This window comes from Ochotona curzoniae, unplaced genomic scaffold (assembly GCF_017591425.1).
Source record: "Ochotona curzoniae isolate NIBS_2020 unplaced genomic scaffold, NIBS_Ocur_1.0 contig_1, whole genome shotgun sequence".
Taxonomy (NCBI): Eukaryota; Metazoa; Chordata; class Mammalia; order Lagomorpha; family Ochotonidae; genus Ochotona; species Ochotona curzoniae.
This window is the reverse complement of record NW_024464918.1, coordinates 31,948,795-31,960,378: the sequence shown is the minus strand read 5'-3', so window position 1 is coordinate 31,960,378 and position 11,584 is coordinate 31,948,795. Positions and strand designations below refer to the sequence as shown.

The 11,584-nt window shown below is 47.5% G+C and overlaps 1 protein-coding gene across 3 annotated transcripts in view; it reads left to right on the top strand.

Annotated features, from left to right (window-relative positions):
- The first annotated feature begins 201 nt into the window (after positions 1 to 201).
- The window catches only part of ALDH7A1 (aldehyde dehydrogenase 7 family member A1), a 33,146-nt gene continuing 21,763 nt past the window's right edge, over positions 202 to 11,584 (top strand). For all 3 annotated transcript variants that reach the window (XM_040969468.1, XM_040969313.1, XM_040969391.1), the window contains exons 1-5: positions 202 to 421; positions 1,517 to 1,570; positions 3,261 to 3,326; positions 10,462 to 10,542; positions 10,855 to 10,978. In XM_040969468.1, the coding sequence (XP_040825402.1) occupies positions 230 to 421; positions 1,517 to 1,570; positions 3,261 to 3,326; positions 10,462 to 10,542; positions 10,855 to 10,978 (517 nt within the window). In that variant the 5' untranslated portion in view covers positions 202 to 229. The remainder of the gene's footprint in view (positions 422 to 1,516; positions 1,571 to 3,260; positions 3,327 to 10,461; positions 10,543 to 10,854; positions 10,979 to 11,584) is intronic.

The following is an 11,584-nucleotide window of genomic DNA, read 5'->3' as shown; positions in this document are numbered from 1 at the left end:
ATCAGCACCACAGGATGCAATCCTCGCACTTAACCACCCCACTGAAAGCCGGAGGTTGCAGGCCGAGGTTGAGCTCCGGGCTCCTCCGGAAGACCCGGGAGTGGGCGGGGGAACGGGCTAGGGGTGATGCGTGTGCCCTGCCAGCCAATGGGCGCTCCCTGAGTGGGGGCGGGCTCCTATTTCAGCCGCTCCGCGCGACGCAGGCGCTCGGCGTACCCTAGGACTCAGGATGTGGCGTCTGTGCCGCGCCCTAGGCGTGCACGCTGCAAGAACCTGCAAACTCCTAAGACCCTTGAACAGGCCCGCTGCCTTCATGTCCACTCTGCTGATCCATCAGCCCCAGTATGCCTGGCTCAAAGAATTGGGGCTCCGCAAGGAAAACGAGGGCGTGTATAATGGAAGCTGGGGCGGCCGGGGAGAGGTAGGCGGCTGCTCGGACAATCTCTGCAGCTGGGAGTGGCTCCAAGAGGCGGACGCGGCCCTCGCTGACCTTCGCTGCACTCTGGGAGCCTCTACCAGATGAGCAGTTTTGAAGCCCCACGGGAAGTCCTCGATTCTGCAGAGCTACGGAGAATAGATGCCATTAGGGAAGCTGGTGACGGGTTCAGTTTGCGCACCGTATGGCAGAATCTCCGGGCACTCGCCTGACGGTACTGCAGACTTCAGGTCGAGCTGGACTGGAGCTGTGCCGCCACGGGTTTTAAGTTGCGTGCTCTCAAGTCTAGGAGCTTAGACTTGCTGCACCTTGCGGAATGCCTTGAGCGCGGCTTTCTCGGCCAATATTGGTAGCCCAGAGGGGAAGGATGTGCCTGGCCCCCACTTACTCCTGTAAAATGCAATGGAAAGGTCAGGGTATTACGTCCAGATTTCTTTTTCCCCTTAAGAGAGCCAGCCACATTTATAAGAAAACTTTTGTAGTGAAGTAACTTTATTGCCTGTTACCTAATGCATCTGTCCTTTTAAAGGAAACACTAATTTTTTTAGGTGGCCCCAGACTGTCGCACATGGAGGCGATTTTAATGATCCTACAAACTCCTTTGTTCTTGAGAGTTGTAGCTTCTTTTTCTTGGAGGCACAAGTTGTTAGATTCTTGGGTAAAATACTCGTTCCCGGAGGTCTTCTTTCTTGCATCTGAGTTTTCTTTCACTCACACTGTCTCTTTGAAAGATTTATTGTATGTTTTTGGAAGGCATAAAGACAGAGAAGGGCAAGGACACGGAGATTTTCCACCCGCTGGCTCACCCTCCAGATGGCCACAAGGGCCAGAGCTGGCTAGGTGCATCAGCAGGGAGCTGGAATGAAGTAGGGCAGCCAGGACTCCAACTGGCAAGCATATGGGGTGCCAGCGTCCTTTAGGCAGCTTTTACCTGGTTTCTCTTTCTGACCTGAGACCTGGCCAGTGTCTTGCTTACTGGCCTTTCAGTATTTGTCTGCATGTAACTCTCTTCTGACCAGAGGGTGGGCTGTGTTGGCAGCAATGGTTTTCTGTGTGTAATGGTCATGTTCTTGTTTGAAGGTTATAACGACCTATTGTCCAGCCAACAACGAGCCAATCGCACGAGTCCGACAGGTGAGTTCTTTTTTTTTTTTTTTTTTTTTTTTTTTTTTTTTATTTAAATTTTGACAATCCTTACAAATTTATTGGGGGGTAAAAAAGGGGTCAAGGTCTAAAGGGGAAATAGTGGAAGAAGCCCCACCAAATATCCGCCACCCCAAGTCCCGGGATGGGAGTGGGGTGTGCGCTTCGAGTACTCGAAAGTGGTTCAATAGTTCAGTATCCATGGGTTCGTTGCCTGTCTCGGCACCAATCATGATGTTGTCATTGAACTGCAAGAGTTCGTTGTTGACACAGTACCGTTCTAGGGTCATTTGCCAGTCTCTGCTGCCATCAGATGGCTGAGGTTGTTGCTTGATTGGTCCTGTCTTTCCCTGGGTTAGGAGTCCGAGTTCCGGATTGTCTCGAATGGGAAGATCCTCGAAGAATTTTGAGGTATTCCTGTCCAGATTCTCGGTTTTAGTTGCAAGGGTCCGTTCAGTCCCACTGCCCGGAACAGCTGGCGGGCAGTTGCAGGGCGGTTCTGGCCCACCGTGTCTTCTTACGTCCCGCCTGGCTGGTTCCACCTGAGGCTTTTGTCCCTGTGCACGAACTAGTAGGATGTTGCAGCCCAGTCAGGGCGGCCCAAGAAGCTCAACCAGGCCATCTCTCCTACCTTGGTTGCACAGTATTTTATGGCATATAGCCAGTCTGTTCCCGTTACATTTGTTTGATAACTAAGCGACAACCCTCACCAAACTCTGGTTGTAGCTTACTCCAAGGGGATTGTCAGCCTTGCCTGGTTATCACCCAATCGGTCCCATGAGGTGCACAGGCGCTGTGTCCTGCCTGGTTAGTCTACCCCCACCCCGCTCCCGCTCCTCAGTGTACTTGCTGTTAGTAGGGCGCCTCCCCCTTTTTCGCCTGTCAGCTCTGCGACCTCCCTTCCTGAGTGTTCACTTGTGTTGGTTGGGTGCTGCGGCTGATCGGCTCAGGTACCTCACTTGGCCATTCCAGCTGACAGGTTGGTTCTTGAGTTTCAGATGGGAACTCACAGGAAGCTTGGCAAGCTTTGCTTAGATGCAGAAGCGGATCAGGACAGGTTGACAGCTGTGCTTTGGTAGAGCTGCCAAGAACCACGGGTTTCTCTTGCTGTTGGCATTGAAGGATGTCTGGGATAGACTGTCCACTCTGGGCTGGGGTGGGGAGGAGAGGATAGGAAGGTTGTGCACTGGGAAGGGCGACCTCAGAGGGACTGAGGTCAGGGCCCAAGGAGAGGTTAGTGTCCCTGGGGTCCAGCTGGAGACTGAGGCTCTGTGTGTCCCATTCTCCTGGAGTGTTCCCAGACAAGGTCTGGGGGCCTCACTTTGCAAATCAAGGCTCTTACTGGTAGCTCTTTATCTTTCATGTGGGTGATTTCGGTTGTGATTGTGGTCCGGTGACACACACAACTCAGTGATCTATATACTTATGTACGCTTCTCGGTTTGTATGCTGTGTTTTAAGACAGCTTTTTAAAGTAATGGATTCAAACATAAATAAAATTAAAGATTTTCCAGCACAGCTGACTTGTAGTCAGTTTGGGGAACTGCCAGCTATGGACATCAGCCATAAAGCTTAGGAACACACAGAGATTTATTTGGTTGTCTTAAGGAAAAAAATCTGTACATTCTCAAGTGTCCCTTGCCTTTGCTTTTGTCACTTTCCCTCCCTAATTCTTTATCCAGGCCAGTGTCGCTGATTATGAAGAAACTGTGAAGAAGGCCAGAGAAGCCTGGAACGTCTGGGCGGATGTAAGTATGAACGTGGTGGATTGGGGCTTGCAAGAGGTCAGTGTCACACCTGTGGTGAGAGCTGATCCTCTGTTGAAATGTGGGCTGGCTGGGCTGCAGCTTCTAGGCTGTTGGCCATCAGTGAGCGAGTGGCTTTAAATCGATCAGGGTTCTGAACTGATACAGCATGAACTCATGCTGTGAAAGCTCTTTTTTCTGCATGGAAATTTAGTGTATTTATAATTAATCAAATAGGGAAAGGAGCTATGCTCGCCATATCTGATTGTGGGCTCCTGAGAAGGTTTGGAGATTTCCCAACGCCCCCTCTCCCTCCAGGGAGAGGTGCTTCCCCTTAGGGTTAAAGAAGTTAATCATTTAAAGTACTTGGAGGTGATCCCAACTGGGCAGTTCTCATCTTGGTGCTTCTGGGGGAGTTGCAAACCCCTGCCCTCTTTGTTGCTGCTGAGTCAGTGATCGGGAGGAGCTGGGGGTGGGGATGGGCTGGAATATCTCCCAGAGAGCTCTGGGAGGCTGCAGTTTTGTCTTTAGTCTGGAGACCACCTTTGTACAGAAAACAGAAACCTCCCCTCGGCTTTAATTCTGGGTGTGTTAGCTCCAGGGAACATCAACTGAACCCTTAAAAGCTATGTGCTTCACCTTTCCTGGGTAAATGAGAGTGTCTTAAGCAATGTCATTTATTATTTAAACATTTTTTTCTGGTCATGAAGCCAATCCACATTCCTTGTTAAGAAAAAAAACAAAACAAAAAACCTGATGGAATAAATCATGATAATGAAACCCCTTACTGCAGTCTCCTCACTGCAAAAGGCAGTTAAACTTGGATGCATTTCCTTCTTGTCTCGTGTATTTGTTATGTAATTGTGATTTTAAAAATACATATATTTTGAAAGACAGATACTGACTCAGAGAGGGGAAGGACAGAGGGCTGTTCCGTCATCGGTTCAGTCCTCAAATGGGCGTGATGGTTCGGGCTACTCCTGAAGCCAGATACCAGGATCTCCATCCAGGTCCCCCACATGGATGACAGGGGCCGCTTTCTTGGACTGTCTTCTGTCTTCTGCTGCCTTCGTAGGTGCATTCCAGGGAATCAATATGGAGTGGAATAGCTAGGACTTCACTGGAGCTTTATGGGATGCGAGCATTGGAGGTAGGGGTGTAACCAGCTGTGTGCCACAGTGCCAGCCTCACAGTTATGTTTTAGAAAGAATATTTATTTTCATCTACACGAAAGGCAGAGTGACAGACAAGGACAGAGAAAGATCTCCTGTCTGCTAGTTTGCTATGCAAACAACACCGAGATTTGAGCCAGGCTGAAGCCCCATGCGTGGAACTGCATCTGGGTTTCCCACATGTGTGACAGGGGTTCCAAGCATCTTAACCATCGTGTGCAGTCTCCCAGGGTGTGCATCAGCAGAGAGCTGAATCAGAAGTGGAAGTGTCGGGACTTGAATCAGCACTTTGAGATGGGGAGTCAAGGAATCTGCCCCCACAGTGGTGATGATTATACAAACATAGACCCATGGTGTGTAAGATTTTGTGATCAGTGATTATATTTTATGCCAACCTAAAAAGCTACTCTCATTGTCTCATTGTTTTCTTGTACAAGCACTTTTTAAAACCCTTATTTTTAGAGCTGTGGTAGAGCTACTGAATACTGAGCACGAAGCATAGAAAGTTCCAGTCTCTTGTCTCCTTTCCAAACTTCCCCTGCAATTATCAACACTTGGCGTTGCCATGGTACCTTTATTCCAGCTGATGAGCCAACATTGACCAAGTTATGTGGATCCAGTCTTTCCATAATGTTGAATGCTAATGCCAATGCAGCTTGACATAGTTATTTTTGACTAGAAATACCTATGGCAAGGCAAATACAAACATCTGAATAAAGAGCTTGCTGGAGTTCAGGATTTTCCCTTTTCCTGAACTGGCTGTTCAGCCTGTTTTTGCTTTGACCTGGAGACTGTAGTTGGCAGAGCATTTGCCTTTAGCATTTTATTGCACGTTCTGGTTGCCAGGATTTTTCGCATTCTGAATCTCTCTTGGCAGTGTGCTGTGTGCTGGCAGGCCTAGCAGTGCCAGCTCCCCTCCCAGACTAGGATTCATCTTGACCCCTCCTCCTTGGGGTGGGTCTTCTTCTGCTTGGTGTATACCACTGTCCACAGTGGCATGAACAGGGTGGAGAGGGAGGGAACGTGCATAAAATATGAGACAAGAAAAAGATAATTAGAATAGGACAGTCAAAGAGATTCCCCATTCTTTCTTTCTTCCTTTTTTTTTTTTTAAAAAAAAGATTTATTGGGCCCGGCGCGGTGGCGCAAGTGGTTAAAGGTCCTCGCCTTGCACCCCCGGGATCCCATATGGGCGCCGGTTCTAATCCCGGCAGCCCCGCTTCCCTTCCAGCTCCCTGCTTGTGGCCTGGGAAAGCAGTCGAGGACGGCCCAAAGCTTTGGGAACCTGCACCCGCGTGGGAGACCCGGAAGAGGCTCCTGGCTTCGGATCGGCATAGTATCGGCCCGTTGCGCTCACTTGGGGAGTGAATCATCGGACGGAAGATCTTCCTCTCTGTCTCTCCTCTCTGTATATCCGCCTTTCCAATGAAAAAATAATAAAAATAAATCTTTAAAAAAAAAAAAGATTTATTTATCTTTATTGAAAAGTCAGGCATACAGAGAGGAGGAGAGACAGCAGAGAGGAAGATCTTCCATCCGATGATTCACTGCCCAAGTGACCCCATCGGCCAGAGCTACGCTGATCCAAAGCCAGGAGCCAGGAACTTCCTCCCAATCTCCCACATGGGTGCAAGGTCCCAAGGCTTTGGGCCGTCTTCGACTGCTTTTCTAGGCCACAAGCAGGGAGCTGGATGGGAAGTGGAACTGCTGGGATTAGAACCTATGCCCATATGGGATTCCAGCGAATTCAAGGCAAGGACTTTAGCCGCTAGGCCACCATGCTTGGCCCCTTCCTTTAAAAAATAATTTGTTTATATATATATTTTTTATTGGAAAGATATACAGAGAGGAGGAGAGACAGAGAGGAAGATCTTCCATCTGCTAGTTTACTCCCCAAGTGGCCACAATGGCTGGAGCTGAGCTGATCAGGAGCCAGTAGCTTCTTCTGGGTCTCCCAAGAGGGTGCAGGGTCCCAAGGCTTTGGGCTATCCTCGACTTCTTTGCCAGGCACAAGCAGGGAGCTGGATGGGAAGTGGGGCCACCGGGACACAAACTGGCATCAATACGGGTTCCTAGTGTGTATAAGGTGAGGACCTTAGCTACTAGGCTACCTTGTTACACCCGAGATTCCCCTTTCTTTAAGGAAAGGTTGAGCCAGAAATCTCACTGCCTCAACCTTTTATTCAACTGCCTGGGGAGTCATTGCAGGAATTGACGTGGTGCATACTGTCAGGCATAAATAAATGGAGGTCATGAGGCCATGCAGAACTGAATTTTTATTACTGTAGCAGGTTGGTCATCATCTCGCAGGATGATGTACAAAGAACGTAGGAGTTTTTATACTTGTACAAAAACATGATGATGCAAGTAGTTGGAAAGCAGGTGCACAGAGTACAGATTAGCTGAGCTTCCACAAGGTTAGAATAGCCCATAATAGTTATAAGCACAGGGTAGATAAGAAGCTCTCTTGCGGTAAGAAAAGGCTCAGGCAATATTCCAAGGGACAACAAAAAAATCAGACTCTGGGGTCAGGTCTTCCATGACTCCAGGCCTATGCACAGCTCTTACATGACCTCTTGCAAAAAGCAGAGGTCCTCTGCTTTTGTCTGTCTGGGAATGTCTGCCAGGCATCCACATCACACATTTTGATAGCTGTCTGTCTTATTCATATTAACCAGCCAGTGCTTCATGGTCAGGAAGCAGCAGTGTGGCCCAAGTTCAGAAATCAGTTTGTGGCTATCTCAAGGCCATCCTTAAAGTACACAGTCCTCTGGCCTGAACTGTTGCCCAAATGTGGACCTCCTACAGGCCTCGGCCTTGGTTTTAGACTTTGGTCCACTTATGGATTGTTGTCAACAGTTTGACCTTGGTCTCCAGCACCAGCAGTCTGTGAACTCAGGATTCTGGTGTGCTCTTCCTTATCAAATCACTGTTATTTCTTTAGAAACTGCCTGTGGCAGTGCAGAGCAGTTTAGCTGGGCTTCCCAGTGTTAGAACAGGCCACTGTTTCATTTAGTTCTCAGGCAAACCTGGAATTTTCAAAGGGAATATTACGTTTTATTGTCTTAACACTTTCTTTCTTTCTTTCTTTCTTTCTTTCTTTCTTTCTTTCTTTCTTTCTCTCTCTCTCTCTCTCTCTCTTTCTCTCTCTCTTTTTCTTTTTTAAACATTATTTGTTTGAAAGGCAGAATTGTAAGGAGGGTGACACAGAGATCTTCCATCTGTTGATTCATCCCCAAATGGCCACAGTAGCTGGCCCATGAAGCCAAGAGTCAGGCACTTTGTCCAGACTTTTCTAGGGCCCAAATACTTGGGTGCCACAGACAATTCAGCTGGAAGCAGATTGACTCGAAGTCATAAAGAAATGGGCTCCACTCAATAATATTTGTTTGGGACCTGGCACGATAGTGTAGCAGTTAAAGTCCTTGCCTTGCATGTGCCCGGGTTCCATATGGGTGCCGGTTCTAATCCTGGCAGCTCCAATTCCCATCCAGCTCCCTGCTTCTGGTCTGGGAAAGCAATGGAGGATGGCCCAAGGATGGTCTCCCATGTGAGAGACCTAGAAGAAGCTCCAGGTTCCTAGCTTCAAATTAGCTCAGCTCCAGCTGTTGTGGCCACCTGGGGAGTGAACCAGTGGATGGAAGATATTCCTCTCTGTTTCTCCTCTCTGTATATCTGCCTTTCCAACAAAAATAAATCTTCAGAAAAATCTTTTTTTTGTTTGAAGAATGGCTATGGAGAAACTTCATGCAAGAAGACTAACCTTCCCAGAACACTTTAGCCTTTATTGTGGTAGTCACAAAGTGAAAACAAGGAAGCTTGGGGCTGGTGTTTGGTACACAGGTGAGGCCTCCACCTGCAATACCAGTTTCCCATGTAGGCTGTTCCACTTCTGGTCTGGTTCCCTGCTGGTATACCTGGCAAAGCAGCAGAAGATGCTTTGGCCCACATGCTTGGACACCTGCACCCATGTGGAAGACCCAGAGGAGGCTCTTGGCTCCTGGCTTTGTGACCACATGGAAAGTGAGCCAGTGAATGGAGGAGTCCCACTTGCTCCTCTCTCTGTGACTGTGTTTCAAATGAATAAAGAAGCATTATTAATGATGGCATACATCTCTATAACATCAAATAAATTTTTTAGACCAAACACCATGCTTAGCCTTCATGAGACTCAGTTAATATAAAACTTGCATGCACTGTGTTCTTGGAGTGACCCTGTTCTGGGAGGCCAGTGGGAACATTCTGGACTTGGAGACCTGGCTGCTTGTGGTCATGCTTCCTTAGGCAAACATGATGTATTATGCCAAGTTGTCCTTTGCTGTCCTACTGGCTCCTTGCACAGCTCTAGAACATGGGGCATCTTCCAGTGCTTTCTCAGGAGAATTAGCAGAGAACTGGATGGGAAATGGAGTAGCAAGAATACAAACCTGGCACCCATATGGAATATAGACAGTGGCTTAACTCATTACACCACGATGCACAATGCCAGCCCCTCAAAAGGAATATTTGAAGGGAAATAGAATGCAAGTGTAAATATATGGAAACATCATTTATAAAACTTGAATTCTTTGTCTTGACTATGGCGAACCTGGGCAGGAAAACTGACTTTAAGCTTTCCTTCACAGACCGCGTTCAGCACAGGATGCTCCTTCCGTGTGCCCTCATTTTCCCTCTTTGGTAGAAGAGCTGGATTGGCTATTTCCAGGCACAGAAAGAAATGGCAGTAGGGGCTGGTACTGGCATTGTAGGCTAAACTTCTGCCTGCCGACTGTGGTTCCCAGTTCTAGTCCTGGCTGCTCTGCTTTCAATTCAGCTCTGTGCTGATGTCATGGTAAAGCAGCAGAGGATGGCCCAGATGGTTGGACTCCTGCCTCCCCACCCACTTCTCCCACATGGGAGACCTGGAGGAAGCTCCTGGCTTCAGGGGGAAAAAAACTATCCAAAACACCACCAGCACAAGATTGGGTAATTCTGATATAGGCATAAAATGCAAGTGAAGACATTCAGGTTGCCTATCGAGATGCTTGTACAAGCGTCCCACTGGTGCAGGTCCTGGGAGGCAGTGTTGGTGGCTCAAGTGCCTTGATTCCCGCTGTCCATGTGGGAGACTGCACAGAGGTCCTAGGCTGCTGGTTGCAGCCTGGCTCAGTCCCAGCTGGTGTGAGCATTTGCAGTGTGAACCAGCAGATGGACAGCCTCTGTCTGTCTGTTTCTCAAACTTGAGAGGCATGAGCAGCTTATAGACTCTGCCTTGCCTCTAGGTTAAGATTCTGGTTGCCTGGACTAGCTTTCCCAGTTGACTTTTTATGTTTTCCAGGGATTCCCACTTAGGTGTTTATTCTTTTTCCTGGGAAGGATATTCCTGTGGGTGATTTTTTTTTTTTTTTTTGTAATTTAATTGGTTGGTGTGTGCTCTAAGCTTGCTCTTTCCTCTGTCCCTCTTCTATCCTGTTTCCCTTGTTGATGGTCCTGATGACAACATGTAATTATTTGTTGCTTTGTTCCTCTCTATCTCCCAGCAGCTACTTCAGTGTCCCACTTCCTATGGTGGCCTCCTGGTCTAGCTGTATCCCAGTCTTTCTTTTTTTAGATTTAGTTATTTGAAAGGCAGGTTGACAGAGAAGGAAAGACCCATGAAGAGATCTTCCACTGGTTCATTCACTCCCTAAATTAACTGCTGCAGGTCAAAACCAGGAGCCAGGAGTCCTGTCTGACGCTCCCAAGCAGGTGACACAGACCCAAGCACTGGGGCTGTCTTCTGCCTTCCTGGGCACATTGGCAGGGAGCTGGCTGACAAGTGGAGCAGCTGGTGCCCATATGTGTTGCCGGCCCCGAGTCTTGGTATCATCAGATAGGCCTTTGATGTAACTACTTTGTTCTTTTAAGGCACACATCTGGCACTGTGTGTTTTGGACAGAAATTCATACTTGGAATCAGATACTAGAATTCTATTTTTTTTTTCTTAGATTCCTGCTCCAAAGCGAGGAGAAATAGTGAGACAGATTGGTGATGCCCTGCGGGAAAAGATTAAAGTCCTGGGACGCTTGGTAAAGTATTTTTTTGTGGTGCTGCATGCCTACTCCCCTGTGAGTGAAGAATAATCTGTCACACATCTGTGTCTAAGATTCTGACTTTAGGGAAAGCAGTGTGTAAATTTTAAAAAATCCTTTCTATAGAGGGAAGATGAGGAAGTGTTACAAGAAAATATGAGGAAAGGGTCAGCTTTTTAAAAGCCTTTGGGAAAATAAGAACACTTTCTTCAATTTATTACTTTTTAAAGCTAGGCACAAAATACATCTTGTCTTATCCTTGAGTCTCGTATTTCAGATCTGAATTCTGTTTGGCATGTTGACTTTTAGGTGTCCCTGGAGATGGGGAAGATCCTGGTGGAAGGCGTAGGAGAGGTTCAGGAGTATGTGGACATCTGTGACTATGCCGTGGGCTTATCACGCATGATCGGGGGACCCGTGCTACCCTCGGAAAGTAAGCAGTGCCATCAACGAAGCTGTGGTCTGTCCCCCGACGTGCGGGGCTCCCGGCCCTGTGCTGTGATGGGGAGCAGTCTGCCTAAGAGGGGTTCAGAGGCCATCGCAGTCTGTAAACATATCTGCCATTTTTCTGAGGAATGTAAATGAAAACAGGTACAAATATTTAAACTGGAGAACCTTTTCATCTTGTTTTAAAGGTAAAGGTCAATGTTGGCAGGTCTATAGGGGAGAACTCCAGTTTAACCCCTCTGCACAGCAATATACCCCAAAAGCCTAAAATTTAAAACTAGTTTTAAGTATCTAATTTAATTAAGTGATCTGAAATGCGACGGAAGTGTCTGTGTAAAGGTATATATTGTGGTAGCAGTGACTAACATCACGGATGACTTAGATGTGAAACCAGAAAAGATCAATGATTTTGGTGATACTAGCAGGAGGTACTGAAGGTAATATTTATGAAGATCGTCTTCCCTTAGCCCTATGCTAAGATCGTCTTCCCTCCTATGCAGGTGGAGGTCTAGCCTACTGTACTATTGCACTGGACCCCAAGTTGGGGTGTTTTTTTTTTTTTTTTTTTTTACTTTTTAAAAAAGATTTATTT